The 27,197-nt window shown below is 47.9% G+C and overlaps 1 protein-coding gene across 1 annotated transcript; it reads left to right on the forward strand.

The window, feature by feature from the left end:
* The first annotated feature begins 537 nt into the window (after positions 1-537).
* Positions 538-27,148, forward strand: AGXT2 (alanine--glyoxylate aminotransferase 2). Its single transcript, XM_060236085.1, has 13 exons — positions 538-653; positions 2,201-2,385; positions 3,690-3,813; positions 4,009-4,103; positions 6,887-6,980; positions 8,785-8,878; positions 10,872-10,972; positions 18,711-18,803; positions 21,326-21,458; positions 22,628-22,716; positions 23,628-23,777; positions 24,949-25,047; positions 26,323-27,148. Exons 1-13 carry the CDS (start codon positions 618-620, stop codon positions 26,434-26,436), a joined length of 1,407 nt encoding a protein of 468 aa, XP_060092068.1. The 5' UTR covers positions 538-617; the 3' UTR covers positions 26,437-27,148.
* Positions 27,149-27,197: the final 49 nt, after the last annotated feature.

The raw sequence follows: 27,197 nt of genomic DNA on the forward strand, positions 1-27,197 counted from the left end.
ACTAACCCCAGTCCTACAATCAAGTTGTTGTACACAGGTTGATAAAGATTAGCTCACTTGATCAAATGGCACAAGTTGTGTTTTGTAAATCACTGGATCCCAAGAGAGATCTATACAGTTAAACTATGGTCTGTCACAAGGGCCCCAGAGTTGTGGGCCAACCAAGAAATGACTGCCACAGGAGGTGGAGTCAACCACAGAAGGTCAGGGAGCGAGGTTATGCGTAACCCTAGTAACAGCTTTTCAGCATTTCAGACAGAAGTTCCGTTTAACAGGGTACCTTTTAATATACAGGCACACATCTTACTTTCACTCACGCCGTGAAGACTTTTGTGCTGGGGCCTGCCAAAGGAACTTTAAAAATTCTGCACAGCCAGATTTCCAGTGGCCAATCAGAAGCCGTGATTTGTAAAAACCTTCCTGGTTTTGCCCACTCTCTAAAAACATTGGCAGGCACCACCTGGGGGACCACTGGGCAGCGACATGCAACTTGTTTTCAAACGAAATCTTGTTTCACTGATTGCACTAATGAATTTTAAAAGTTCTAACCTATTGCATTTTTATTAGAATTACGTAGGCAGCAGGAATTGAAAAACTCTGCCTGCCTGCATTCAGCAATGCCTCCTTGTGACTTTGTGCCTGAAAAATACGAGGTAAGTGTGTGGTGTACTTATTCCTGCTTTTTATGGACAAGGTACTCTTGGGGCTTTACAGCGCAGTTCTAAACACACTTATTCCCTTCTACGTCCATTGAATTTAATGGACTTTCGAAAGGCATAACTTTGTGTCAAATTGTTCTGACATAGTGCCTCTAGTCCTCCGTGAGGCTGTGCACTCAGTGCAGCGTATTCCCGTAGTGGCTTCACATGCTGGACAAAGGCAGTGTGTCATTCAGAAACCATTTGCCCCTAGTCAGTCAGCAAGCATCAAATTTCAAGACTGTTTGATTGCCTACTCTTCCACATGCATCTGCTGATGTGGCCTTGGGTCAGCCACATGTCCTCTCAAGGCTGTTTTGTTTAAGAGCAGTTCTGGGAGAACTGTCAGCCCCACCTACCTCACAGGGTGTCCATTGTGAGAAGGGGAAGGGAAAGCAGATTGTAAGCCACTCCAAGATTTCTTTGGGCAGCAAAGGGCAGGATATAATTCCAATCTCCTCTTCTTCTGTTGGAATAGAAAAGAGTAAGAGTCCTGTAGCAACTTACAGACTAACAAATTTGTGGCAGGGGATGAGCTTTCGTGAGTCACAAAGTGAGCAGTGACTCATGAAAGCTCATGCCCTGCCACAAATTTTGTCCCCCCTCTAGTGGTTGATTCGATATTACATTAGTTTATGTCCAGCATAAAAAGGTGAAGGTAGTCCCCTATTCAAGCACCAGTCATTTCCGACTCTGTGGTGACATCACATCGTGACATTTTCACGGCAGACTTTTATACGGGGTGGTTCGCCATTGCCTTCCCCAGTCATCTACATTTTCCTCCCAGCAAGCTGGGTACTCATTTTACTGACCTCGGAAGGATAGAAGGCTGAGTCAACCTTGAGCCGGCTACCTGAACCCAGCTTCCGCCGAGATCGAACTCAGGTTGTGAGCAGAGGGCTCCGACTGCAGTACTGCAGCTTTACCACTCTGAGCCATGGGGCTCCTCTATGTCCAGCATATCTCCTTGCAAATTTAAACTGTTAAGTTTTTGTCCGGCATAAGCTGGTGTAATATTGAATCAACCACTAGAGAGAACAAAGGAGCAGGAACACACAAGTGAGGAAAATGAGAATGTGGAAAAGGCCACTGACTGACTGTCTATACCAGGGGTCCTCAAACTTTTTAAATAGGGGGCCGGTTCACTGTCCCTCAGACTGTTGGAGGGCCGGACTGCCGTTACTGTACAAGGCCGCGGGCCGTCAGTTCTCCGTCTTCTGCATCTCTCTCCCTTCCCCACACCACACACCCCAGCCTGGGAACTCACCTCACCTCGGTATCACCTCACACTCTGTCTCCGCCGCCTCAGCCCAGTGCCGGAAGTGTCGTTGCTAACGCGAGTTTAGGTCAAACGTCACTTCTGGTCTGATTTTGCCATAACCCGGCGGGCCGCATAAACATCCTCAGCGGGCTGCATAAACGTCCTCAGCGGGCCGCATCTGGCCCGCGGGCCGTAGTTTGAGGACCCCTGGTCTATACCAATCTGTTTTTTCTGTCCGCAGTCTTATCCTTATGAGCGCATGCTGAAGATCCGTAGACAGTATACTTCTCCATCCCTCACAACCTATTACAAGAAACCACTGCTGCTACACCAGGGGCACATGCAGTGGCTGTTTGACCATGAAGGTCGTAGGTACCTCGATCTCTTTGCTGGGATTGCCACTGTTGGTGTCGGTCATTGCCACCCGTAAGTACATGATTAGCCAGACCACTAACTAATAGGGTTGCCAGGACCACCCCCCCCGCCCCAGCCACTGGTGGGGGATTGGTGGGGTAGGGTTGCCATATCCAAGTTGGGAAACTCCTGGAGATTTGGGGATGGAGCCTGGGAAGAACAGGGACCTCGGTGGGGTACAAGGCCATAGAATCCATTCTCCAAAGCATCCCTTTTCTCCGTGGAAGCAGATCTCATAGAATCATAGAGTTAGAAGGGACCTCCTGGGTCATCTAGTCCAACCCCCTGCACAGTACAGGACATTCATAACTATTTCCACCACCACCACCCTCCAGACCATCATAAACACCCAGTGGCCCCTGTTCCATTCCCAGAAGATGGCAAATAACCTCCAGGATCCCTGGCCTGGAGAAAAATTGCTACCTGACCCCAAAGTGGCAATCGGCATTTCCCTGGGTGTGTAAGAAAGGACCCCAAGAACTAAGCACTGATGCAGCCCCTCCTACCTTCCCTCTCATGATTTGCCTAAGTTTACAGAATCAGCATCTCTTTTGTCTGGAGATGAGCTGTAATTCCAGGGGATCCCCAAGTTCCAAGTACATGATCTGGCAGGGAATGGAGAATCTGCAGTGATTTCTCGGTGTCCCAGACCGTTGGAGAAGATGCAGCTGTTCTGCCATTGGCTTAGCTGCTGTGATATCACCGGCAGCCTTTTTCCAGTCAGCAAAGAGAAACTTGGAGAAATGCTAGCATTGGAAATCTAAGGACAACGTGTAACTTTAAAAACAATAAAACAATAATAAACCGTATATTTATTGCCTCCACACTGTGGACTTTCAAAGGATACCTTGTTCATACAAGACAGTTTGGAGCCTTTCAATTAAAACGCAAAAACTGAAGGCATTTGTATATGATATTTGTTTAGTAAGGGAACCCTTTTTTTCACTGCTAGACATTTTGGCTCGTTTGTCTGACAATGTGAGAAATTACAATGGATGAAAGGAACTTTTTTGGGGGGGTAGCCACAAAATAGCTGCCACAAGAGGTGGAGCCAGCCACAAAATGGCTGCCGCTCACAGCTGACCTTCAGTTAGACAGTGAAGATTATTTTGCTGTGGTGGCAGCTGTTGCCATAGCAACATTTTAAAAAATCTGCATAGCCAAATAAATCTCTAGTGGCCAATCAGAAGGCTTGCTGGGAAAAAGACTCACCTAGCCCTGCCCTCGTCTAGAAACACTTGCTGGGCACCAGGAAAGGTTTTGGGCACTATGATGAGAACCCTGAATTAAACTATTATCTTTCAAAATTCTCATAGTAAAGTGACAGCAGCTGCCCAGAAACAACTTGGTCGCTTGTGGCACACAGCCAGTGTCTACATGCATCCAGCAATTCAGGAATACACGGAGAAACTGACGTCCCTGCTTCCAGACCCATTAAAGGTATGCAGATTTGAATGCTGAGGAACTTACAAATGGGAGGGAGGGTTACTCTGGAAGTGTAATTTTTTTTTAAAAAAGCAAAATTTTAATTGAGGGATACACTGAAAATCTCAGAAGGTAAACTAATACTGGGACATTGTTAAATATGTAATTGTGAATCAAATATGTGATGTAACGTTCAAATATTTGTTCTAGGTGCTTTACATAACCAATAGCGGTTCAGAAGCCAATGACCTGGCCATGGTTATGGCAAGGCTTTATACACGGAACTTTGACATAATTGGTTTCAGGTAGGTATGTGTTGTGTGGGCAGTGGCTCAGTGACAGAGCAACTGCTTGGCATGAAGAAGGTCCCAGGTTCAGTCCCTGACACCCCCAGTGAGAAGGATCAAATAATGGGTGATGTGAAAGACCTCTGCCTGGGACCCTAGAGAGCCACTGCCAGTCTGACTAGACAATACTATTCATTGAGGAAACACTGGTCTGATTCAGTATAAGGCAGTTTTCAGTGAAATGACATTGGAGTAATCATGCTAGGCTTGCCAATCCAGTTGGGGGCAGGGGATTCCCCCAGTTTGGAGGCTCTCCCCAGGCTTATCAGGGTTATCAGAAAGGTGGGGGGAAATGTCTGCTGGGCACTCCATTATACCCTATGGAGACTGGTTCCCATAGGGTATAATGGAGAATGGATCCATGGGTATTGGGGGCTCGGGGGGGGGGGGCTGTTTTAGAGGTAGTGGCACCGAATTTTCAGCATAGCATCTGGTGCCTCTCCTCAAAACAGCTCCTAAATTTCAAAAAGATTGGACCAGGGAGTCGAATTCTATGAGCCCTTAAAGAAGGTGCCGCTATCCTTCATTATTTCCAATTGGAGGGAAGGCATTTAAAAGGCACGTGGTCTCTTTAAGTGTGATTGCCAGAACTCCCCTCAGAGTTCAGTCCTGCTTGTCACAACCTTGCTCCTGGTTCTGCCCCCAGATATTTCTTGAGTTGGACCTTGCAAACCTAAATCATGCATAGGTTTGCACTGTTGGTGACTTATATTCAGTTGTGGTCTCAGACAAAGTCTTTCACTGAGATGCAGTAGGATTATAAAATGGCAGCCATGGAGAGTCTGCCTGCACAGTACCTTGTTTGCATGTCCCTGACACCTCCCCTCCCCTGTTGACCAGATACACAATGGGAGTTTGGACTTGAAACAATTCCCAGGTGTATTGGGGGGGGGGGCTGATTTGGATTGGGACCGCAGCACAGAGAGACAGGGGCCTTAAGTTTTGCCCTGTACCATTTCCCACACTTCTCTCATTCCACAGAATATGTAAAACTGGACATTTTTAGGAAGGTGTTTTGATAAAGAGAATAGGGCTGTAGGAAAATTGGAATTGTTTTAAGACAGGGGTGGCCAAACTGTGGCTCAGGAGCCACATGTGGCTCTTTCACACATATTGTGTGGCTCTCAAAGCCCCCACCACCCCGTGGGCTGGCTTGGAGAAGGCATTTCTCTCTTGAAATCCCTTCTCCAACCCAAGCCAGTCGATGGCTTGGAGAATGCGTTTTTAAATTGAAGTTGCTTGCTTTCCACACCTCTCTCCCTCTAAAGTTAAACGTGTTCTCCAAGTCCCACCCCATTGCTGTGCTGGCTGGCTGGCGTGGTCAGCATCTCAGGAGCTGATGGGTCAGAGCAAGTCCAGCCATGTTCATTTCTTGTGGCTCTCAAACATCTGACATTTATTCTGTGTGATTCTTATATTAAGCAAGTTTGACCATCCCAGTTTTAAGGGGATGATTTAATAAAGAGATAAGAGCCGTATATGGCACAATGTGCTGTGAGCGTTTCTCATTTTTACAGCATTGTTTTCTAATGAATGTATTCTACTTTTGCATTCCTTAAGTCATATCTTACACTGTTCCTATTGCATTACTAAAAGTTGTAATCTGCCTTGAGTCTCATGGAGGAAGGTAGACTATGACGGGGGGGGGGGGGGAACAAGCAAGCAATCCCAAGAGCCGTTTTTCATCCCATCAGGGAAAACTTAACAGTACGTGTTCTTTTCGCCAACAGGGCAAATTGTGAATCCCCAGATCAGTTTCAGGTTGTGCAAATGGTTTGGGGTGGTGGGAAGCTAAAATCCGTGCATGCTCCAATCCTGATCCAAATCAAGCCCCCACATTCCTGGGACCAAGACTGCAACATAGAACTGTGAATATCTATCAACAGGACTCAAGGTGGATGCAAGGGGTGCACAAGGACTTTGTAACATGTGATTAGATCTTTAAGGTTGCATCAAGAGAAAAGTAAATAGTGGAAGCCTGTCATTTGGGGAACTCCTCGTGTTCCCTAAAGGTAAAGGTAGTCCCCTGTGCAAGCACCAGTCGTTTTCGACTCTGGGGTGATGTTGCTTTCACGATGTTTTCATGGCAGACTTTTTACGGGGTGGTTTGCCATTGGCTTCCCCAGTCATCCACACTTTCCCCCCAGCAAGCTGGGTACTCATTTTACCAACCTCGGAAAGATGGAAGGCTGAGTCAACCTGAACCAGCTCGTGTTCCCTACCAGGCATTGATTCCTTGGTCCCTTTCACTTGCTTGTTTTTTCATGTCACCATTTTGTTTTGTTCCCAAAGGACAGCACAAGTCCTGATCTGATAGCGTTTTTGTAAAGCATGGAATTCCAGCTAATGGAATTCCAACTCTTTTTTAGGTACAGGTTTGGCCAACTTCTGCTGGATATTAACTTTTTGGCATTGAAAGCAAAAAAAAAAAAATCAGGCTTGAGGGTATTTGCACAAGCAGGCTGCTAATACTCTGGTAAAGGTGAGTCAAGTTAACTATACCTTTTCCAGTGTATTATCCATTAGTTATGTCTTGATTTTTTTATCTGTTTGTTTTTTGCTTTGAATATGAAGAGGACTTCTGTGGGATTCAGAAGCTTGCAGGGTTTGAGCATTTGTTGATTCTTATTACTTTCTCTGCGGTATTTTTGCTTTTGCTACCTAGATTCTGGTTTATAAAAAAGATGTTTACTAGGATCACTTGAAAGGACTGAAAACTGTTTACTGCTTCCTTTCTACAGAGGAGGATACCATGGGGGCAGCCCTTATACCATGGGCGTGACATCCATTGGAAATTACAAGCAGGTTCTTCCTCATGGCTCTGGCTGCCAAACAGTGAGGATTTTGTTGCTTCCTTTGTGGGGGAATACCTGTTGCACAATGAAGATTTTGTTTAGGAGACATCTTTACAATGCACTGTACTTTACTAAATAATATTCTGGCACCAGAGATACAAAATAGATCCATACCCCAGCTTGATACATGTTCGCTAACTGGGATCGTGCAAAGGATGAGTTAGTTTTAGCTCTTCAGGATTCAAAATTAAAGTTGGTTTGATTTTTTTACTGAAGTAACTTAACTTCAAGTTACTTGGTAATTAAACTAGGAGGTTCCAAAGGATAGCACAAATCCTGATCTCATAGTGTTTCTGTATAGCATGGAATTCCAACTAATATTCAGAATCATAGAATCAGAGTTGGAAGGGACCTCCAGGGTCATCTAGTCCAACCCCCTGCATAATGCAGAAAACTCACAAATACCGCCACCTAAATTCACAGGATCTTCATTGCTGTCAGATGGCCATCTAGCCTCTGTTTAAAAACCTCCAAGGAAGGAGAGCCCACCACCTCCTGAGGAAGCCTGTTCCACTGAGGAACCACTCTAACGGTCAGGAAATTCTGCCTAATGTTAAGCTGGAAACTCTTTTGATTTAATTTCGACCCATTGGTTCTGGTCCTACCTTCTGGGGCCACAGAGAACAATTCCATTCAATGATGAAAATTCCATTCCATTCAATGATGAAAGCACATGTGCAGGATGCCGGCATGTAATGATGGAGCGTAAAAGGCAAAGATTTCAGCAGTGACCAGAGAGAGAGAGAGACAGACAGACATGAACAGTTGGTCTTTGAATGTTTCTTGGCATCTGGGCCACACTGTTTCATATGTGCCAAAATTTGGATCAAAACTAAAAGATCTGAATCTGAAATTCTGGCGTGAATGTATTTGGTTTGAGTGGCATCTTTCTCACCCACTTTTGCTGAGATAGTGGCATCTCTTTGGTGCATTCTTCTTTATTACTATCCTTTGTTGGATACAACCTTTGTTCTGCTGCTTCAAACCAACATGGCTACCCACCTGAGTCCATATTTTTGTTAGAAAATGGAGACACTGAAAATGTATAATTTATTTTTTTTAATTCAAAAGATAAGATGGTTGTGCTGTATTTATTTATTAATTGCATTTATATCCCACCCTCCCCTAGCGGGCTCAGGGTGGCTAACAACAATTGACAAAACGTAGTATTATTAAGAACAAGATACAATAAAATCATTAAAACAATTTGACAGTTCAGAACAATTTAAAAATATAGTATAATTTCCAATACTAGGATATAGTATAATTTCCAATACTAGGATCCAAATGGCGGGTTTCAGTTCTTGTTGAGCGCTGCATCTGACGATGTTATAAAATGATTCTTTGGGGCTCTACATTTGTACTGGGGTGGTTCTGGGGTCAGTATTCTAAATTTGTACTGGGGTCAATGCTGCAAGGTGGTGAGACTGAGAATGAAGACGTTGAAAAGACATACTAGAGAATGAAGACACTGAAAAAATACAATTTTTTTTTTTAATTCAAAAGAGAAGGTTGGTGTACTAGTCAATGGGGTACTTGTTCTCTGACCACGGGAAAATATTGTCCAATATTCCATGAAGTTTGGCAGTGCGTATGTGTCAGTTTACTATTAAGAATGTCATGATGGGCTCCTTCCAGGGAGATGCCCCTGTTTTGTCTCCACCAGCATTCAGACTTCAGTGTCCACCTTCTGTCTTCGGTTTAGTTCAAACAGGCTTCCATAGTTAACTACATCACTGCAAGTTCCAAAGTAAACCTCGAGATCCCTTTTTGTGTTTTTCCAGACAATGTTACCGGATGTTTTTAATGGTCCCTGGGGTGGAAGCCAATGCAGAGATTCTCCAGTGCAAACAATTCGGAAATGCAGCTGTTCTCCAGGTTGGTTCGGTGCGGGCAAGACATCGGTTTTCCAAGAGTAGAAAAAGAAGATAGTAGATCTGCCTTAGGATTGCTCCCTGGTTAAGCTTCACACACACAAAAAATTGATTTGATTCCTTCATGGAGGAGAATAACTTGCAGGGCTTTTTTTGTAGCAGGAGCTCCTTTGCATATTAGGCCGCAACCCCCTGATGTAGCCAATCCTCCAAGAGCTTACAGTAGGCCCTGCACTAAGAGCCCTGTAAGCTCTTGGAGGATTGGCTACTGTAAAGGACAAAGAATGTCGTGATAGCAGATGCAAGCCTTCGAAGATTCTTCCTCTTTGGATCTGCAGTGGGTTAATCTCTATCCTTGCAGGGTATTGCTGACAGCTGCAGTGAATTAAGCCTGAGGTAGCCTAATAGGTAGGTTATGAGCTGGAGTGCCGAGTCCTCAGAATCAGAGTAGAATTTGGGGAAGAGGAGACAACGCTTTTAGTCGCAGCTGCCTGTGTGATGTGTGATCTTATGCCTGTTGGAAAACGCTCTCCCCAGAAGCCAGAGTAAGGAATTGCTGAAAGGCTTGGAACTGTTACTGTGGCAACTGTGAAGTCTACATGCGCTAAGTATGATTATTTTGACTTCTTGCTTTCCTCCCTCCCTCTTATTTGGTTCTTGGAAGAAAAACTGAGTGTTAACCGAATAAGAAGTCTCCTCCTTTGTGCAGCAAATAGCCCACAGCCTACAACTGGGTTGAAGAGCCCTATCTGAGGGGTTTCTGGAGTGGCAACCTTCATTACAGCTACATCAGGGGTGTGTGGCCTAATATGCAAAGGAGTTCCTGCTACAAAAAAAAGCCCTGACAAGGTGATGGTGGGGTGGCAGAAACCAGAGGAAGTAGAACAGACTGCAGTTTTTCTGACTGCCAGTAAGACCAAATTTTGGAATTTTTCCTCTGTACAGAAAAAGAAAAAGCTCAGTTTGATTTATACCTGTGGTTCTTCATCCATCAAGAAATACCAATGGGAATTTTTTTTATATATACACACACCTGTGGTTTATACCTGTGGTTCTTCATCCATCAAGAAATACCAATGGGGAAAATATATATATATATATATGCCTCGGATTCAGTAGGAGCTCACAGGAGCACAGCTCCTGAACCTTTCTGAGAGTTCCACCTCCTCCTGAGAGTTCCTCCTCCCTGTCCATTGAATAGTAGGTGCAGCTGCATAACAATCCCTGGATGAGCTCCACCACCTATTTTTCTACAAAATCACACACACACACACACACACACACACACATATATATATATAGCTTTCCTCTGCTGGATTAGGTCACAAAAGTTGTGGCCATCTAAAGGTTTGTTGTTCTGCTTTCAGCTGAGTGCGGTAATACCTTTAAGGTGGGGCCTGGAATAATTACTTGGCTGCTGTCAGCAAATAATGTATAAACAGAACATGAAATGGCAGCTCTGATAGCAAGATAATGTGTGTTTGTGATATCCTTGGGGGCAGCTGATTATTGCAAAGACTGCTGTTGATTCTAGAGTTCTGTAGCTTCTTTTCTCAGTCCTGCTGTGTTTTAGAGATGCAAAGAGAAATTGAGCAGGGGGGTGGAAAACAGATGACACCTGTCACTCATGGTGCTGAGTCTCTTCCAATGTAAGCAGTCACCAGCCTTATATTCTGTGTGGGGCAAGATACAGGGTTGGATTCAACTGGCTTTTTTGCTCAATCTAGTTGAATTCGCCTCCTTAGTACAGTACCTGGACAACACAGCTTTTGTCCCTGCCTACCCCATGATCCCCAGAACAGCCTTTATGGTGATCAAGAAGATCCCCCATCCTGCTTCCCCTTTTCAGCAGCAGAAAAGCTGATTGGATTCAACCCATAGTATAGAGTCTCAGATGTTAGCAAGATGCCCAGCTGGTATTTTTCCAAAAGCTATGTTCAGAAGCATGTATCAGTCTTTATCATGTTTAAATGATGTTGTTTGTTTCTCCAAAACAGGCTCTTGTCATGCAAAGGATCGTTACATCGAGCAGTTTAAAGACACGCTGGACACTTGCGTGCCAAAGAAGATTGCGGGCTTTATCGCTGAGCCAATTCAAGTATGTGACTTTTCCGCCAAGGAAACAAAATTTATCCATGTTCTTTCACAGTGTTGACTGGCTGACGAAGTCACCTTCCTTCAAAACAAATTTGGCTTTGGTGAGCTGTCTGAAAAGCTCTTCCAGCATTACTCCATTTACTTGACAGGAGAAGTCTTGCCAGCAACACTATGGGTAATTACAGATGGGTGGTTTAAGCTGCCCCGGGGACAGGAGGCAGGCAGACCAAAAAAGCGGGTCTATACGTGCACATCTGCCTCCAGTCCCCATCCCAACCACAGCCTGCCCAGGGCCAGATCAAAGCCACCTCAGAAAGGCACCACTTACAAAGTGGTGCCTAATTTCTGAGGTGTCTTGGAGGCACTTCCCGGCCGTCTGGGAAGCTGGGGGAGCGGCCGGGAGGCACACGAGCACTCTGGAAGCTCTTCCAAGACACATGGAACCCATCCCTGTTCCGAGGGCGGGCTGCGTGCCATTTCGAGGCTTCTGGTCCACTACTTTTCTGGCTGGCTCTCTTTGGGGTGGCTTAATGCCACCCTGAGCCAGCCGTCTATAATCACCCAATATATTGCATTTTGTTTTAAACTGAGAGTGATTTTCCTGATAGTGTCAATGCTATTGTTCAGCTGAATGTTCATCAGCAAATTCAAAGGCACCCCAACTTAACCCTGTTTAAAACACAATGCAAAGCAAAGGAAGCTACTGAGAAGATGATATTTAATGGGTTGGATCCAACCAGCTTTTCTTCTGGTGAAGAACAGACAGGATCCCATTAGCCACCCAAAAAACAGCTGTGATGGGGATCAAGGGGCCTGCACAGACAAAAGCCATGTAGGACAGGGATGTACTAAAGAGAACTGGGGAGGATGAAGTGGAGAAGCTGACTGCATCCAACCCAGTATCAAGAAGGCTGACAAAAGAATTAAAAGGATTGCTTGAGGAAGATATTAAGAGCCCCGTGGCGCAGAGTGTTAAAGCTGCAGTACTGCAGTCCTAAGCTCTGCTCACAACCTGAGTTCGATCCCCGGCAGAAGCCGGATTTTCAGGTAGCCAGCTCGAGGTTGACTCAGCCTTCCATCCTTCCAAGGTCGGTAAAAAGAGTACCCCAGCTTGCTGGGGAAGGCAATGGCAAACCACCCTGTAAAAAGTCTGCCATGAAAACGTGAAAGCAATGTCACCCCAGAGTCGGAAACGACTGGTGCTTGCACAGGGGACCTTTCCTGCCTTGAGGAAGATGGAAAGATGGCAGAGGAGCTGAATGAATTCTTTGCATCTGTTTTCACTGTCTAAAATGTGGGGCATGTACCCTTGCTGAAGCTACTGTATTCAGGAAGGGTATCTGAAGGATAGAGTCAAAATGAGGTGATGACAGATGCAGCCCCGGGACTACAAAGTAAGCTGAAGATTATAATAAGTCTCCAAGTCCAGATGTCATATACCTGAGGGCTCTTAAGGAACTCAAATGTGAAACTGTGGATCTATTCAGCAGTAGTTATCTATTAACAAGTTGTCGCTGAAATCAGTGCTAGAGGACTGGAGAGTTGCAAACGTTACAACAATTTTTAAAAAGGGATTGAGACGGGATTCAGATAATTACAGGCCAATTAGCTTAAAATTTGTTCCAGGGAAATTTGTAGAAACATAGAAAGGTACAAACCCACTGAGGGAAAGTCAACGTAACTAGTGCAATGAGAAATCCTGCCTCACAAATCTTTTGGAGATCTTTGAGCAGGTTAACAAACAGGTAGAGAAGAGTCATCCAGTAGGCATTATGTATTTAAACTTCCCAAAGGGTTTTGACAAAGCCCTTAACCAATGAGCTTACTGAATAAGCTTTCTAGTCATAAGATAAGTGTGTGGGTCCTCTTAATGGATTAGAAATTGGTTAACCAATATGAGGTATATATGGACACAGGGCGTTTTTTTGAGCAGGAACACACAGGAATGTAGTTCCAGCTGGCTTGGTGTCGGGGTGTGGCCTGATATGCAGATGAGTTCCTGCTGGGCTTTTTCTACAAAAAAAAGCCCTGTATGGACAGTTCTGTCAGTGGAAGGAAATGAATAGTGGGGCCTCACAAAGATTGGTACTAGGACCAGTGCTGTTTCATTTGCTCACAAATGATCTGGAATTGGGGGCAAGCAGCGTAGGAGCTACATTTGTGGGTGATACTAAAATATTCAGGATGGTGAAAACCAAGAGTGATTTTGCACTCACCTTACGCCGCTCTCACATTCGTCTTCCGGTTTCACACTGTCTGCCCCGGGGCTGCAGCAAGTGTCGGCATTTTCGCAAAGCAAACAGAAACCGCTAAAAGCTAGTTTCTGTTTGCTGTGTGAAAACACGACGCTTGCTGCAGCCCCAGGGCAGACAGTGTGAAATCAGAAGGACGCCGTGCTGAGAAGACGAACGTGAGAGCGCCGTTAGGCGAGTGCAAAATCGGTCCTGGACTGATTGTGAAGAGCTCAAGGAGAGTCCCTCTAAACTGGGTGAGGGGGCAACCACGTGGCAAATGAAGTTCAGTGTAAGTGTGAGGTGATTCACCCTGGAACAAAAAGCCTGGCTATCAATATGTACTGACGGAGTCTGAAGTGACAGACCCTGACATTGAAAGAGATATTGGGGTTGTAGTAGAAAGTTTGAATAAAATGATGGCTCCGTTTGGGGCAGCAGTGAAAAAACACAAGCTCCATGCTGGGGATTATTAGGGAAGGAACTGCAAATAAGACAGCCTGCATAGATCTATGGTGTAGTCTCTTTTGGAATACTGAGTGCTGTTCTGCAAAAAGCATATTGCAGAACTGGAAAAAGTACAGAAGGAGGCAACCAAGATGATGAAGAGGTTGGAGCACTTTTCGCATGAGGAAATGTTGCAGAGTCTGGGCCTTTCTCGTTCAGAATAGAGGTTACTAAGGGAGGGATGTGATAGAGGTTTATAAAATTATGCATGGGAAGGACAAAGTGGATAGAGAAAACTCTAGGGTGACCATAATGTCTGAAGGCCAGCCAGGGACACTGGGGGGGGGGTGGGGGGGGGGGGGTGCGCGCGCGCCGCCGGAAACAGGAAGTGACGTCACTTCCGGTGACGTCACTTCCGGTGATGTCATGCCACCACCGGAAACAGGAAGTGGCATCACTTCCTGTGACATCATTTCCCCCGCGTCACCTGCCGGAAACAGGAAGTGACTTCACAGCACTTCCTGTGACGTCCCCAAAAATCCCCCAAATATCACCGCCGGAAACAATTTTGTTCTCAAATCCTGTATATACTTCATCAGTATATGGGATAAGGCACTTTCTCAACTGTGCTGCATAATGCAGCCTATTTATTTTGTCCTGTTGGCTCTGTTGGCTCTATCTGCGCCACCTTCATCACTTTCGGGGTGTGGATCCCCCAGTGGGGTGGTCTCCCGACTCCCTCCGCTGACTGTTTCTGATAGCCCTGCGCCCCCTCTTTCATTTGATATGTGTCCCGTGCGGGTGCCACCCTCCCGCCGGGAGATGCCGCAAAATGAGCCCCCTTGAGGCTTATGGCGGCAGGGCTCGGGGGAAGCGAGCTAGACTGCTGTTCTTTTGAGGGGTTATAGAGTGTTTCGAGCCCGTCCCTGTGGCATCAGTCCCATCGTTGTGGGACCCAGGGGGCCGGCGCAGCGGCACACCGAAGCAGCCTGTCACTAATAACACAGGTCGAGATGCAGGACAGGAACCTGGAAGTGACCGACAGGCTGCTTCAGCGTGCCGCTGCACCGGCCCCCTGGGCCCCACAATGATGGGACCGATGCCACAGGGACGGGCTCGAAACACTCTATAACCCCTCAAAAGAACAGCAGTCTAGCTCGCTTCCCCCGAGCCCTGCCGCCATAAGCCTCAAGGGGGCTCATTTTGCGGCATCTCCCGGCGGGAGGGTGGCACCCGCACGGGACACATATCAAATGAAAGAGGGGGCGCAGGGCTATCAGAAACAGCCGGCGGAGGGAGTCGGGAGACCACTCCACTGGGGGATCCACACCCCGAAAGTGATGAAGGTGGCGCAGATAGAGCCAACAGAGCCAACAGGACAAAATAAATAGGCTGATTTATGCAGCACAGTTGAGAAAGTGCCTTATCCCATATACTGATGAAGTAAATACAGGATCTGAGAACAAAATTGCACTAGAAGACACAAACACAAAGCTCCCTTACACTGAATCAGTGCTTGGGTCCACCAAAGTCAGTATTGTCACATAAGAGAAGCCCTGTTGGATCAGGCCAGTGGCCCATCCAGTCCAACACTCTGCGTCACATAAGAACATAAGAGAAGCCCTGTTGGATCAGGCCAGTGGCCCATCCAGTCCAACACTCTATGTCACATAAGAACATAAGAGAAGCCCTGTTGGATGAGGCCAGTGGCCCATCCAGTCCAACTCTCTGCGTCACATAAGAACATAAGAGAAGCCCTGTTGGATCAGGCCAGTGGCCCATCCAGTCCAACACTCTATGTCACATAAGAACATAAGAGAAGCCCTGTTGGATGAGGCCAGTGGCCCATCCAGTCCAACACTCTGCGTCACATAAGAACATAAGAGAAGCCCTGTTGGATCAGGCCAGTGGCCCATCCAGTCCAACACTCTATGTCACACTTAAGAACATAAGAGAAGCCCTGTTGGATCAGGCCAGTGGCCCATCCAGTCCAACACTCTGTGTCACATAAGAACATAAGAGAAGCCCTGTTGGATCAGGCCAATGGCCTCTCCAGTCCACCACTCTTTGGTCACATAAGAACATAAGAGAAGCCCTGTTGGATCAGGCCAGTGGCCCCTCCAGTCCAACACTCTGTGTCACATAAGAACATAAGAGAAGCCCTGTTGGATCAGGCCAATGGCCCCTCCAGTCCAGCACTCTGTGTCACATAAGAACATAAGAGAAGCCCTGTTGGATCAGGCCAAGGGCCCCTCCAGTCCAACACTCTGTGTCACAGAAGAACATAAGAGAAGCCCTGTTGGATCAGGCCAATGGCCTCTCCAGTCCACCACTCTCTGGTCACATAAGAACATAAGAGAAGCCCTGTTGGATCAGGCCAATGGCCTCTCCAGTCCACCACTCTCTGGTCACATAAGAACATAAGAGAAGCCCTGTTGGATCAGGCCAGTGGCCCATCCAGTCCAAAACTCTGCCACACAGAAGCAAAAAAAATCTAGGCACCACTGCCATCAGGAGATCTATCAATGGGGCCAGAACACTAGAAGGGGAGGAAGAAGAAGAGAGGAAATGAGAAGAGAGAAAATTAGAGCCAGGATACTAGAAATGGGAGAGAGGAAATGAAATAATTACACTTACCTACTTGATGTGTTGCTCGATGGAAGGTCCCAGCAGCCGCCGGGTGAGCGGGGCAGCGCGGGCCGCGCGGCCAGCGCAGCCAGGCGACGCCGAGGATCGTTCGGCCTGGGCCGGCAGGCCGCTGAGCAGGTGAGTGGGCCGGGGGCGGGAGGGGGCGGAGCGGCCAGCGCAGCTACGCGCGGCCGGGGATCGCTCGGCGAACTGGGCCTGCAGGCCCAGCCGCCGAGCAGGTGAGTGGGCCGGGGGCGGGAGGGGGCGGAGCGGCCAGGGATCGCTCGGCGAACTGGGCCTGCAGGCCCAGCCGCCGAGCAGGTGAGTGGGCCGGGGGCGGGAGGGGGCGGAGCGGCCAGCGCAGCTACGCGCGGCCGGGGATCGCTCGGCGAACTGGGCCTGCAGGCCCAGCCGCCGAGCAGGTGAGTGGGCCGGGGGCGGGAGGGGGCGGAGCGGCCAGCGCAGCTACGCGCGGCCGGGGATCGCTCGGCGAACTGGGCCTGCAGGCCCAGCCGCCGAGCAGGTGAGTGGGCCGGGGGCGGGAGGGGGCGGAGCGGCCAGCGCAGCTACGCGCGGCCGGGGATCGCTCGGCGAACTGGGCCTGCAGGCCCAGCCGCCGAGCAGGTGAGTGGGCCGGGGGCGGGAGGGGGCGGAGCGGCCAGCGCAGCTACGCGCGGCCGGGGATCGCTCGGCGAACTGGGCCTGCAGGCCCAGCCGCCGAGCAGGTGAGTGGGCCGGGGGCGGGAGGGGGCGGAGCGGCCAGCGCAGCTACGCGCGGCCGGGGATCCCTCGGCGAACTGGGCCTGCAGGCCCAGCCGCCGAGCAGGTGAGTGGGCCGGGGGCGGGAGGGGGCGGAGCGGCCAGCGCAGCTACGCGCGGCCGGGGATCGCTCGGCGAACTGGGCCTGCAGGCCCAGCCGCCGAGCAGGTGAGTGGGCCGGGGGCGGGAGGGGGCGGAGCGGCCAGCGCAGCTACGCGCGGCCGGGGATCGCTCGGCGAACTGGGCCTGCAGGCCCAGCCGCCGAGCAGGTGAGTGGGCCGGGGGCGGGAGGGGGCGGAGCGGCCAGCGCAGCTACGCGCGGCCGGGGATCGCTCGGCGAACTGGGCCTGCAGGCCCAGCCGCCGAGCAGGTGAGTGGGCCGGGGGCGGGAGGGGGCGGAGCGGCCAGCGCAGCTACGCGCGGCCGGGGATCGCTCGGCGAACTGGGCCTGCAGGCCCAGCCGCCGAGCAGGTGAGTGGGCCGGGGGCGGGAGGGGGCGGAGCGGCCAGCGCAGCTACGCGCGGCCGGGGATCCCTCGGCGAACTGGGCCTGCAGGCCCAGCCGCCGAGCAGGTGAGTGGGCCGGGGGCGGGAGGGGGGCGGAGCGGCCAGCGCAGCTACGCGCGGCCGGGGATCGCTCGGCGAACTGGGCCTGCAGGCCCAGCCGCCGAGCAGGTGAGTGGGCCGGGGGCGGGAGGGGGCGGAGCGGCCAGCGCAGCGGGGGTGGGCAGCCACGTCCCACGGACCAATGGTGAGGGCCCCTAGCTGCCTGCCACGCCCCCAGACCACTTCAAGACTGCTTCCCAGTGGCTGGGCAGGCTGGCAGCTAACTTGGAGCCCTCACCATTGTATCCATTTTAGCTAAACCGGGACTTTTAATGGTCCCGGGATAGCTAAGCCGGGAGGCGGGATTTTGGCCGCGGGGGAGGGACAATCCCGGGAGCCCGGGACGATCTGGCCACCCTAGAAAACTCCCCCTCTCCCACAATACTAGAATTCAGGGATATCCAAAGAATGGATGGCCAATAGAGTTATGACAAACAAAAGGACATTCTTCTTTGCTCAACAAGTAATTAAGTTGTGGAATGTCCTGCCAGATGATGTAATGGTGGCCATGAACATAAAGGGTTTTCAGAGGAAATTAGATTCATGAAGAATAGATCCGTCAGTGACTAGAACAGAGACTCAGAGCGGTTTACAATCTCCTATATCTTCCTCCCTCACAACAGACACCCTGTGAGGTGGGTGGGGCTGAGAGAGTTCTCACAGCAGCTGCCCTTTCAAGGACAACTCCTTTGGTAGAGCTATGGCTGACCCAAGGTCATTCCAGCAGCTGCAAGTGGAGGAGTGGGGAATCAAATCCGGTTCTCCCAGATTAGAGTCTGCACACTTAACCACTACACCAAACTGGCTACTTACCATAGTGACTAAAGGAAACCTCCACATTCAGAGGCAGTCAACCTCTCAATATCAGTGCTAGGAGGCAGCATCTAGAGGAGCCCTTGGCCTCTCTGCCCTGTCCCCCGGCCCTCAGGAGCAAATGGTTGGCCATTATGAGAAAAAGGATGCTGGACTAGATGGGCCACTGGTCTGATCCAACAGGGTTCTTCTAATATAACAATATATTATAAATCTGTCCTTTTGCCAATAGAGTTCCTTTATCTGCTTTTAACAGGGTGTCAATGGCACAGTTCAGTATCCCGTAGGATTCCTAAAGGAGGCTTTTGAACTAGTGCATGAAAGGGGAGGAGTATGTATTGCAGATGAAGTAAGTATTGGAGCATAATTTCCCTATCTAGAAGAATCTGCATACTGCATAATGCACATCTGGTTTCAGCAGGTATCTGAAGAAGTGAGCAGTGACTCACACAAAATCACAAAACTCATCCCCTGTCACAAATTTTGCTAGGCTTTAAGGAGCTACTGGGCTCTTTCTTTTCTTCTACATGGCTCCTATGCACTGATGTTTCCTAGTCTTTTGGCACATAAGTTTCCTCTAGGGTTGAATGAATAAAGAAAGTTTTATGGGCAGGGGAAATCATTGGGTGCCATGTAGCCTTTTCACCTGTCAGGAATCACAGCATCAACCCGCCAGTCTTTATCTTTTGACTTGATCTCTGCTTGTATTTTGAAAATACTTGTAGGGAACACCCAGAAAATGAAGAAGATTGGCACTTCTGTAGGTAGGTGGATTGTGGAGAAGGCCCCACGAGTTTGTCTCATGGTGGTTGTCCTGACTGCTCTGTCATTGCAAGCCCATACACCTTTGATTTTCTGCTTTCTTTCTCACAAATGTTTCCCAAGCATGTGCAGGAAAAGGTCACACAGAAAAGCATCTTCCTGGAACATGTGCATGCAGATTGTCCAGTGCACCTGCTATACATCATACCAGAGGTGGAATTCTAGCCAGAGCTCCTTTGCATATTAGGCCACACACCCTTGATGTAACCAGTCCTCCAAGAGCTTACAAGGCTTTTTTTTTGTAAGCTCTTGGAGGATTGGCTACATCAGGGAGGTGTGGCCTAATATGCAAAGGAGCCCTGCTAGAATTCCACCCCTGCATCACACAATTATATTTCTCTGCTCTGCCTGAGGAAAGGATAGTTTAGTGAAGAAACTGCCTCAGTGGGAGCCGATCCTTAGAATCCCATCTAGTCCAACCCCCTGCTCAGTGCAGGATCAGCCTAGAGTAGTGGTCCCCAACCTTTTTGGCACCAGGGACCGGTTTTGTGGAAGACAGTTTGTCCACAGACTGGGAGGAAGGGGATGGTTTCAGGATGATACGATTGTGCACTTTATTTCTATTATTACATTGCAATATATAATGGAATAATTATACAATTCGCGGCCTGGTTGCTAACAGGCCACGGCCTGGTACTGGTCCATGACACACAATCTGAACCTGGAAGTGCTTTAATCCTAGATGTCATGAGTTGGTGATGAGTGGGAAAGGGTTTACTCCAGCTACCAAGTGGTGAAGAAAAGAGACTCCACATATCAGTAGCAGTAGGCAACCCTTTGCATAGACATCAAATTGTGGCACACCCCAGAGTGTTTTGCATGCCAAGCAAAACACTCTGGGGCTAAACGAATGCTGCTTTATCGCATCCCAAACTGTCTTATCAACAGCCCTCTTAAAGCCCTTCTAAAATATATTTTTCTTTCTGTTTGTCTTGAAGTGTAGAGGTTCTTCTGGAGTCCTGCACGCATGGGAAATTGTGGTTAGAATTTTTTGTTGTTGTTCTTGTTTCGTGGCAGTACTCACCAGTACACTTCCAGGTTCAGATTGTGTGTCATTTCCCAGGGTTTGGACCTCAGGACATCTCACTTCAGAAATTAAGCCTTAGCTCTTTGCAGTAACAATTAAATACCAAAGTTTTAAGCAATGCATGGGATGTCAGACATGATACAAACAGGAGGTGCCATCCCTCAATCAATTTTAACTCCACTGCTTTGTGGAATAGAATCCGCATGTATCTTGCAAGTTGCATGCTCGTGTGAAGCTAATGTACGTGGTGCCTTTGGGGAGGGTGGTAGAGCACCTGCTTGGCATGCAGAAGGTTCCAGGTACAACCTTGACATCTCCAATTAAGGATCAGGTCATTGGTGATACACAGGGCTTTTTTTGTAGCAGGAACTCCTTTGCATATTAGGCTACACCCCGCTGATGTAGCCAATCCTCCAAGAGCCTACAGGGCTCTTAGTACAGGGCCTACTGTAAACTCCAGTAGGCTACATCAGGGGCAGTGTTCCCTCTAAGCTGAGTTAGGGTGAGCCAGCTCACAGATTTTTAACCTCCAGCTCACACATTTTTGTCTTAGCTCAGGAAAGATGGCCCCGGAGCAAACTAATTGATGCAGTAGTTCACAACTTTAATGCCAGTAGCTCACAACTTTAATGCCAGTAGCTCACAAAGTAGAATTTCTGCTCACAAGACTCTGCAGCTTAGAGGGAACATTGATCAGGGGGGTGTAGCCTAATATGCAAAGGAGTTCCTGCAACAAAAAAAGCCCTGGTGATACAAAAGACCTCAATGTGAAACTGTGCAGATCCACTGTTTGGTTTGAGTAGATACTGCTGGCCTTGATGGTCTCCGTCCTGAGAAGGCCGCTTCCTATGATCTTTGACAGGATGCACCAGTGAGCAGCAATTGCGTGTGATAAAAACAAAGATATGAGTGAACTTCCTAGGTAACAATATTCTCTCTGGGTATACTCAGTTTCCTGCTGAGAAGGGAAATCAATCTTTTGTGAACTTGAAAGCGACTGTGTCTGAATTTGGTCTTTGAAGGTTCAGACAGGGTTTGGTCGCACAGGCAGCCATTTCTGGGGATTCGAAGGACACGGTGTGGTGCCAGACATTGTAACCATGGCCAAAGGAATCGGCAACGGCTTCCCCATGGCAGCAGTCATCACTAAAGCAGGTACGGGGAAGGGGATTTCTTACTGAAAACATTGTTTGAGATCTGGCACCGTAAGATGAATTGTGATTTAGGATTTGAGTTTAGTCTCTGCTTGGTACATCAAGCCCTCATTAACCTTAGCATCCTGGGAGATGCTGGGTCTCGTTATGACTTTGGCCAGTTTTGGGAGCCATTATTTACCTGGCTTGACATTTGTGGTTGATTTGTCGAATGGTGTTAACAGACGATAATTGCTATTGGCTGCTATGGTATATATTGAGAGTAAGACCCAATTTAGATACGTATAAGCATGAGTGTACAGTATTTATATAATATTTGCTATTTTAACTGCAGTTTGAAGTTGCTGAATTACTTTATTGCCTTTCTAACCTTGATGGTTTATCCAAATGCAGACTGTAATATTCTTTTATGTATTTTTCATTTCTATCTACTCCCTATTCCCCAATCCCCCCTATATGGCAACTTATATCCCCCCTCTATGGAAACTTAATAAAACTTTAAAACGAAAAAAAAAATGAATTTGGCCAGTTTGTCCACTGTGAACAGCTCATGCCCTTTTCAATGAAAGCATGGCTGGCTATCGTGATGTTTGCAAGGCTAGTGTGCATTTCACACTTGTGCTGCTGGCCCTGGATAACCAGTCCTCAGTTAATCTGTCGAGTTCTCTTAGCAAGCAAAAAAGCACACTCAGTGTAAAGCAAATAATGCTTAAGACACAAATCTTTCTATACCATTGTTTATTGCTTTCATTTCTGCTTTTTGTGCAAACAAATTTGCTGTCCAAATGTAAACTTTAGCCTGTTGACATCAGTGGGCTGCACTGGAGTGTGACCTTATTGTGCAAAAACACTCCCACAACCCCAATAGCATAGAAAGCAAATTCACTTTGGAATGAGCCCTCCTGAATGTTATGAGCGTGTCTTCAGAGTAACATATGTCTAGAATGGTGGGTGCAGTCTCGTCACTCTCTATATTTCATCCTTTGGGTCACCACGATGGGCCAGTGAGCAGATCCTTGAGTCTGGCATAAGGGTTCTCAAGCTGAGATGGGATGATAGCATCTCTTTAGGGGCTTCATCCTGGACCCAACTGTGGAGCAGCACCAGCTTTTAATTCTTTGGAGGAGTACATTTGGGAAAAAAATACTAAAATACTTTCTTTCCTTTAAGAGATTGCAGGTTCTTTGGCTCAAGGCTTGCCCTTTAACACTTTTGGAGGAAACCCCATGGCCTGCATTGTTGGATCTGCAGTTCTGGATGTAAGAAAAGTCCTGGGTCCCATTTATTATATTAGCTTGCCTGTGGTGCCCCTCTATAAATATTATTCCCTACCTTCTCCTGGCTGCGAAAGACATTATTGTTAACATTTTTTTTGGTCTAGTCCAGAGATCTGCTGGAACTGTGGGACTTTGAGGGATGCACATGCAGTCTCTCTGCCAATTAGTATTAGGCAGCTTCACGCCTTCAACTTCCTGGTTAGCTGGACTGGGATAGGCATGAGGACTTCATGAATCGGTCCTAGGAGTTGGTTCAGGCCTACTGCCTTGACAGAACCTTTTCTAACCCACCCATTCCACCTGCATCGCTAGTCGTCATTGGCTTTGTTGTGCCCACTGTTGTAAAGTGAGCTCAGACAGCTCTGAATCAACCAAAAACGCTTTATTGCAAGAAGAAACAATTACAAACAGCACAGGCACTTCCCTCATGATATACACTGTGGCTGAGTTAAAACACACACCCCTTAGTCGGCAACAGTTATTCCTATTGGCTCACTCCAGAATCCTTCATTTGCATCTCTATGTTACAAGGTGTTACCTTGCCTAGCATCCTGATTGGCCAGTTCTTCCAGGCTTCAGGATCCTGGTTTGCAAGGAGTGCCTGTCTCAAGCTCAGGCAACAAGAATCCAATAAAACGCAGCAAATACATAACACCACCCCCCCTCATTAGTGCCCTAGTCCTTTTCCCTCCAATTCTGGATTGTCAGTTTCAGTTTTCTGGGCATGGGCCTCATGTCTCTTCTATTTTGTACTGCATACTGCAAGCACAACATATTGTGATCATAAGCACTCGGGTTGTGTCCACATATTTTGCAAGTGTGTTCCATGCAGCCAGTCAACGCCGCTTCACCATGTTTGATGCTTTCTTTCCTGCCAATTTCTGTGCGGCCAGGCAATAGAGGAAGATGGCTTGCAGAAAAACTGTGAGGCAGTTGGGACTCACCTGCTGCGAGAGTTTGCCAAGCTCCGGGATGAGTTTGAAATCGTCGGAGATGTTCGTGGCAAAGGGCTGATGATTGGGATCCAGATGGTCAAGAACAAGGTCAGGAATATGCCGCGTGGAACTCAAGTGTGTGTGTATGGTGCACTTTTTTCCTATATGCCCGCTTTAGCATTTGTAGTTCTGAATGTAAAGGTTTGCCCATCCCCAAGTCGTGGCAGGAGATTCCCTGTACCTAGATCCTCTTGCTCACTACTTAGCCAAGCTGTAGGGGGGTAGAAAAGGCAGCATCATGCGCACCATTACATTGCTTGTGGTGAAAACCTGGATGTCCTAGAAGGTACCTCCAGGAATCACCAGGAACTACCATAGTTTCCTGGGATTCCTAGAACTACCCTATGTTAGTTTCAGTTTTGCACAAGAAGTGCCCTAATGGCGCATGTGCCATCATAGCTGCCTGTCTCCAAAACTTCCACTGGTTCCAAGCACAGCCCAGCAATCCTACGTGAATCACATAGAGTCTCATTGGCAGGACTGTAAGCTTCTGGGGTTGTTAGTGCTGGCAGAGACCCTTCTTCTATGCCCAGTCCATTCGATAACTCACGAGAAGTAATTTTGGAAGCTTCCAGATTGGGGGACATGCCAATTTGAATTGGAGCTTCATGTGGCAACCAACATTAGTGCAGCAGACACCACTAAACAATGCCTTCCCAGGAATCTGTCAATAGATAAGCTCAGGGGCGGAATTCTAGCAGGAGCTCCTTTGCATATTAGGCCACACACCCCAATGTAGCCAATTCTCCAAGAGCTTACAAAAAAGAGCCTTGTAAGCTCCAGGAGGATTGGTTACATCAGGGGGTGTGTGGCCTAATATGCAAAGGAGCTCCTGCTAGAATCCCATCCCTGAAAAAGCTTATCTTGGCAGTGACGTAGATGTCTAGCCAGGCACTTTTGTATCAAAGTGGGGAGCTGCTGCTGTGCCATTGCGGGTATCAGCATGGTTGCTGGTTCGAGAACATCTGATGAGCCCTTTACTCATTTCCTCCATGCAAAAGTCTGGGTACTTAAGCTCCACGAAGTTGTAGGGCTGGGTACAAAGAAGCCATTTCACAGATTTTTTTTGTGTGCAGAGTTTGCCAGCCTAAGATTAGGGTTCTGAGGACTAGAGGGCTTTGCTTGTGTCTCTTTTGTTATGAGCTGCTTTCCTGGATTTAACTTAAAAGGAGGAATCATGAAGGAAAGAAGCCAAGAGAAGCCTGATCTTTGTTCACAGGAGAGTCGCCAGCCCCTCCCAGCTGAGGAGATAAGTGAGATCTTCGAAGACTGCAAAGACATGGGTTTGCTCTTTGGGAAGGGAGGAACTCATTTCCAGGTACTATTACGTTTCGGGGAGGCGCATTCAGTTGCAGACTCTCTTGTGAGTGCTGAGCAAAGGAACATGGCTCCGCTGCTGCGAATGCTCAAAAGGAAGGAAATGTAAAAAGGCACAATTCTTGTACCTTAAGATATTTAGGTATCACTTCTCTTATCAGATGTGCGTAAGGCAGAGGGCAATACGAAAAAACAGCCTTAAGAGCAGACCAAGTTTAGGGCTTGAGACCACAGTGGACCAGGGCAGTTTGGTGTAGTGGTTAAGTGTGCGGACTCTTATCTGGGAGAACCGGGTTTGATTCCCCACTCGCCCACTTGCACCTGCTAGCATGGCCTTGGGTCAGCCATAGCTCTGGCAGAGGTTGTCCTTGAAAGGGCAGCTGCAGTAAGAGCCCTCTCCAGCCCCACCCACCTCACAGGGTGTCTGTTGTGGGGGAGGAAGGTAAAGGAGATTGTGAGCTGCTGTGAGACTCTTCGGAGTGGAGGGCAGAATATAAATCCAATATCATCATCTTCTTCAAGTGGGGAAGCCCTTGACAAGACAAATAACAAAACAGATGCCAGGTGAAAGGTAAAGGGATGCTGAACTGCATGAAACATGGAAATAGCAGCCTGATGTTTTTAGTTGATATGCAGAGTAGGGGACTGATATATAGTGTACACTTTAAAATCACTATCTGTGAAACCCAGGGATTTTTTTGGCCAGGAGTGGAGCTTCGCCTGGGCTGGCCAGGGCTCCAGCTAACATGCTGGGGAAGGCACCAGGGAGACATCTTTAAATGCCTCCCTGATGGCTTCAGGCTTCCCTCAGAGGGCTGGCTGCAACAACAACAAAAAGCCCTGATGAAACCTATATATGTTTGTTAACCTGCTTGAAGAATTCCAAGAGGTTGGTGAGGCAGGACTTCCCTTTGCAGAAGCCATGCTGGTTTTCCTTCTGCAACATGCTTAACGAAGCAAGCGCCCTCTCTTTTCTTTGATAACAATATTTGGTAAGATGCACAACATTGCTCCAGGAAGTGTTTCCCCCCAGTTGCACAGGTAACAGCCTACCCACCTTCTTTTTCTTGTGCTTATGTATATTTTAGCATCATTTTAGCATATCAGGGGTGGGGTGGGGGGCTACAGCCAAACTATGGCTTTGTCTACAGGAACACAGAAAGAACATGCGTTTTGGTTCTGAGCGCAGAAGTCTCTAGCTCTTATGGAGCACCAACATATCCTAGCTATGTTTCTCCCACCCACCTTCTAACTTTGCTTTTCTCTCTGTTCAAAGACCTTTAGAATTAAGCCACCCCTGTGCATCACCAAGGAAGACGCAGACTTCGCAGTCGACGTTTTTCACACAGCTTTAACCAGACATAAGAAGAGAACGGCGGCTGCAAAATAGCATTCCCTCTATCATTAACTTCATTAGTTGCCATTCAACTGCTACTTTTTCATAGGTTCTGTAGTAAGAAATTATCCAGTTGCCAGGGAACGTGTGAAACAGAACGACGTGGGAGAAAGGATGTTCAGGTGGCACATATCTGTAGACATCCAGAAGCCAGATTCCACAACTAGCAGGAATTGTCCATTCAGCTAGCAGCAAAGGACTCTCAAATTCCAATAATGATCGATTCGGTTGAAAATGGGGAATGGACCTGTCTGTACACCTTCAAACAACTTATCAGTGGAATTTCAGATTCTCAAAATGCTACAACTGTTCCATTAGCCTATGTCTTTGAGCCTGAGTAAAAGATGGACAGTTGGAGAGCCAGTCTGCTGTAGTGGTTAACCGTGTAGTGGGAGAACCTAATGATTCCCCACTCCTCCACTTGCAGCTGCTGGAATGGCCTTGGGTCAGCCATAGTTCTCGCAGAGCTGTCTTTGAAAGGGCAGCTTCTGAGAGAGCTCTCTCAGCCCCACTCACCTCACAGGGTGTCTGTTGTGGGGGGAAAAGATAGAGGTAATTGTAAGCTGCTGTGAATCTCTGATTCAGAGAGAAGGGCAGGGTATAAATCTGAAGTTGTCTCCTTCTTGTAGCATCTTCTACGGGGAGAAAAAATAGGTAGAATACAGGGTGATCATGCCCAGCATTAAAAACTGTTTTTTTCTTCTCAGCACTGCTGTTGAGCAAAGTTCCTAGATCAACCATTTTTAAATACAACA

This window comes from Heteronotia binoei, chromosome 4, assembly GCF_032191835.1.
Source record: "Heteronotia binoei isolate CCM8104 ecotype False Entrance Well chromosome 4, APGP_CSIRO_Hbin_v1, whole genome shotgun sequence".
Lineage (NCBI taxonomy): Eukaryota > Metazoa > Chordata > Lepidosauria > Squamata > Gekkonidae > Heteronotia > Heteronotia binoei.

Excerpts from the sequence above, each read along its gene's own strand:
- AGXT2 (XM_060236085.1), top strand. The coding sequence starts at position 618 with ATGCCTCCTTGTGACTTTGTGCCTGAAAAATACGAG. Across the intron at positions 8,879-10,871 it reads GAAATGCAGCTGTTCTCCAG|GCTCTTGTCATGCAAAGGAT; the intron begins GTTGGTTCGGTG and ends TCTCCAAAACAG. Across the intron at positions 23,778-24,948 it reads TCCAGATGGTCAAGAACAAG|GAGAGTCGCCAGCCCCTCCC; the intron begins GTCAGGAATATG and ends CTTTGTTCACAG.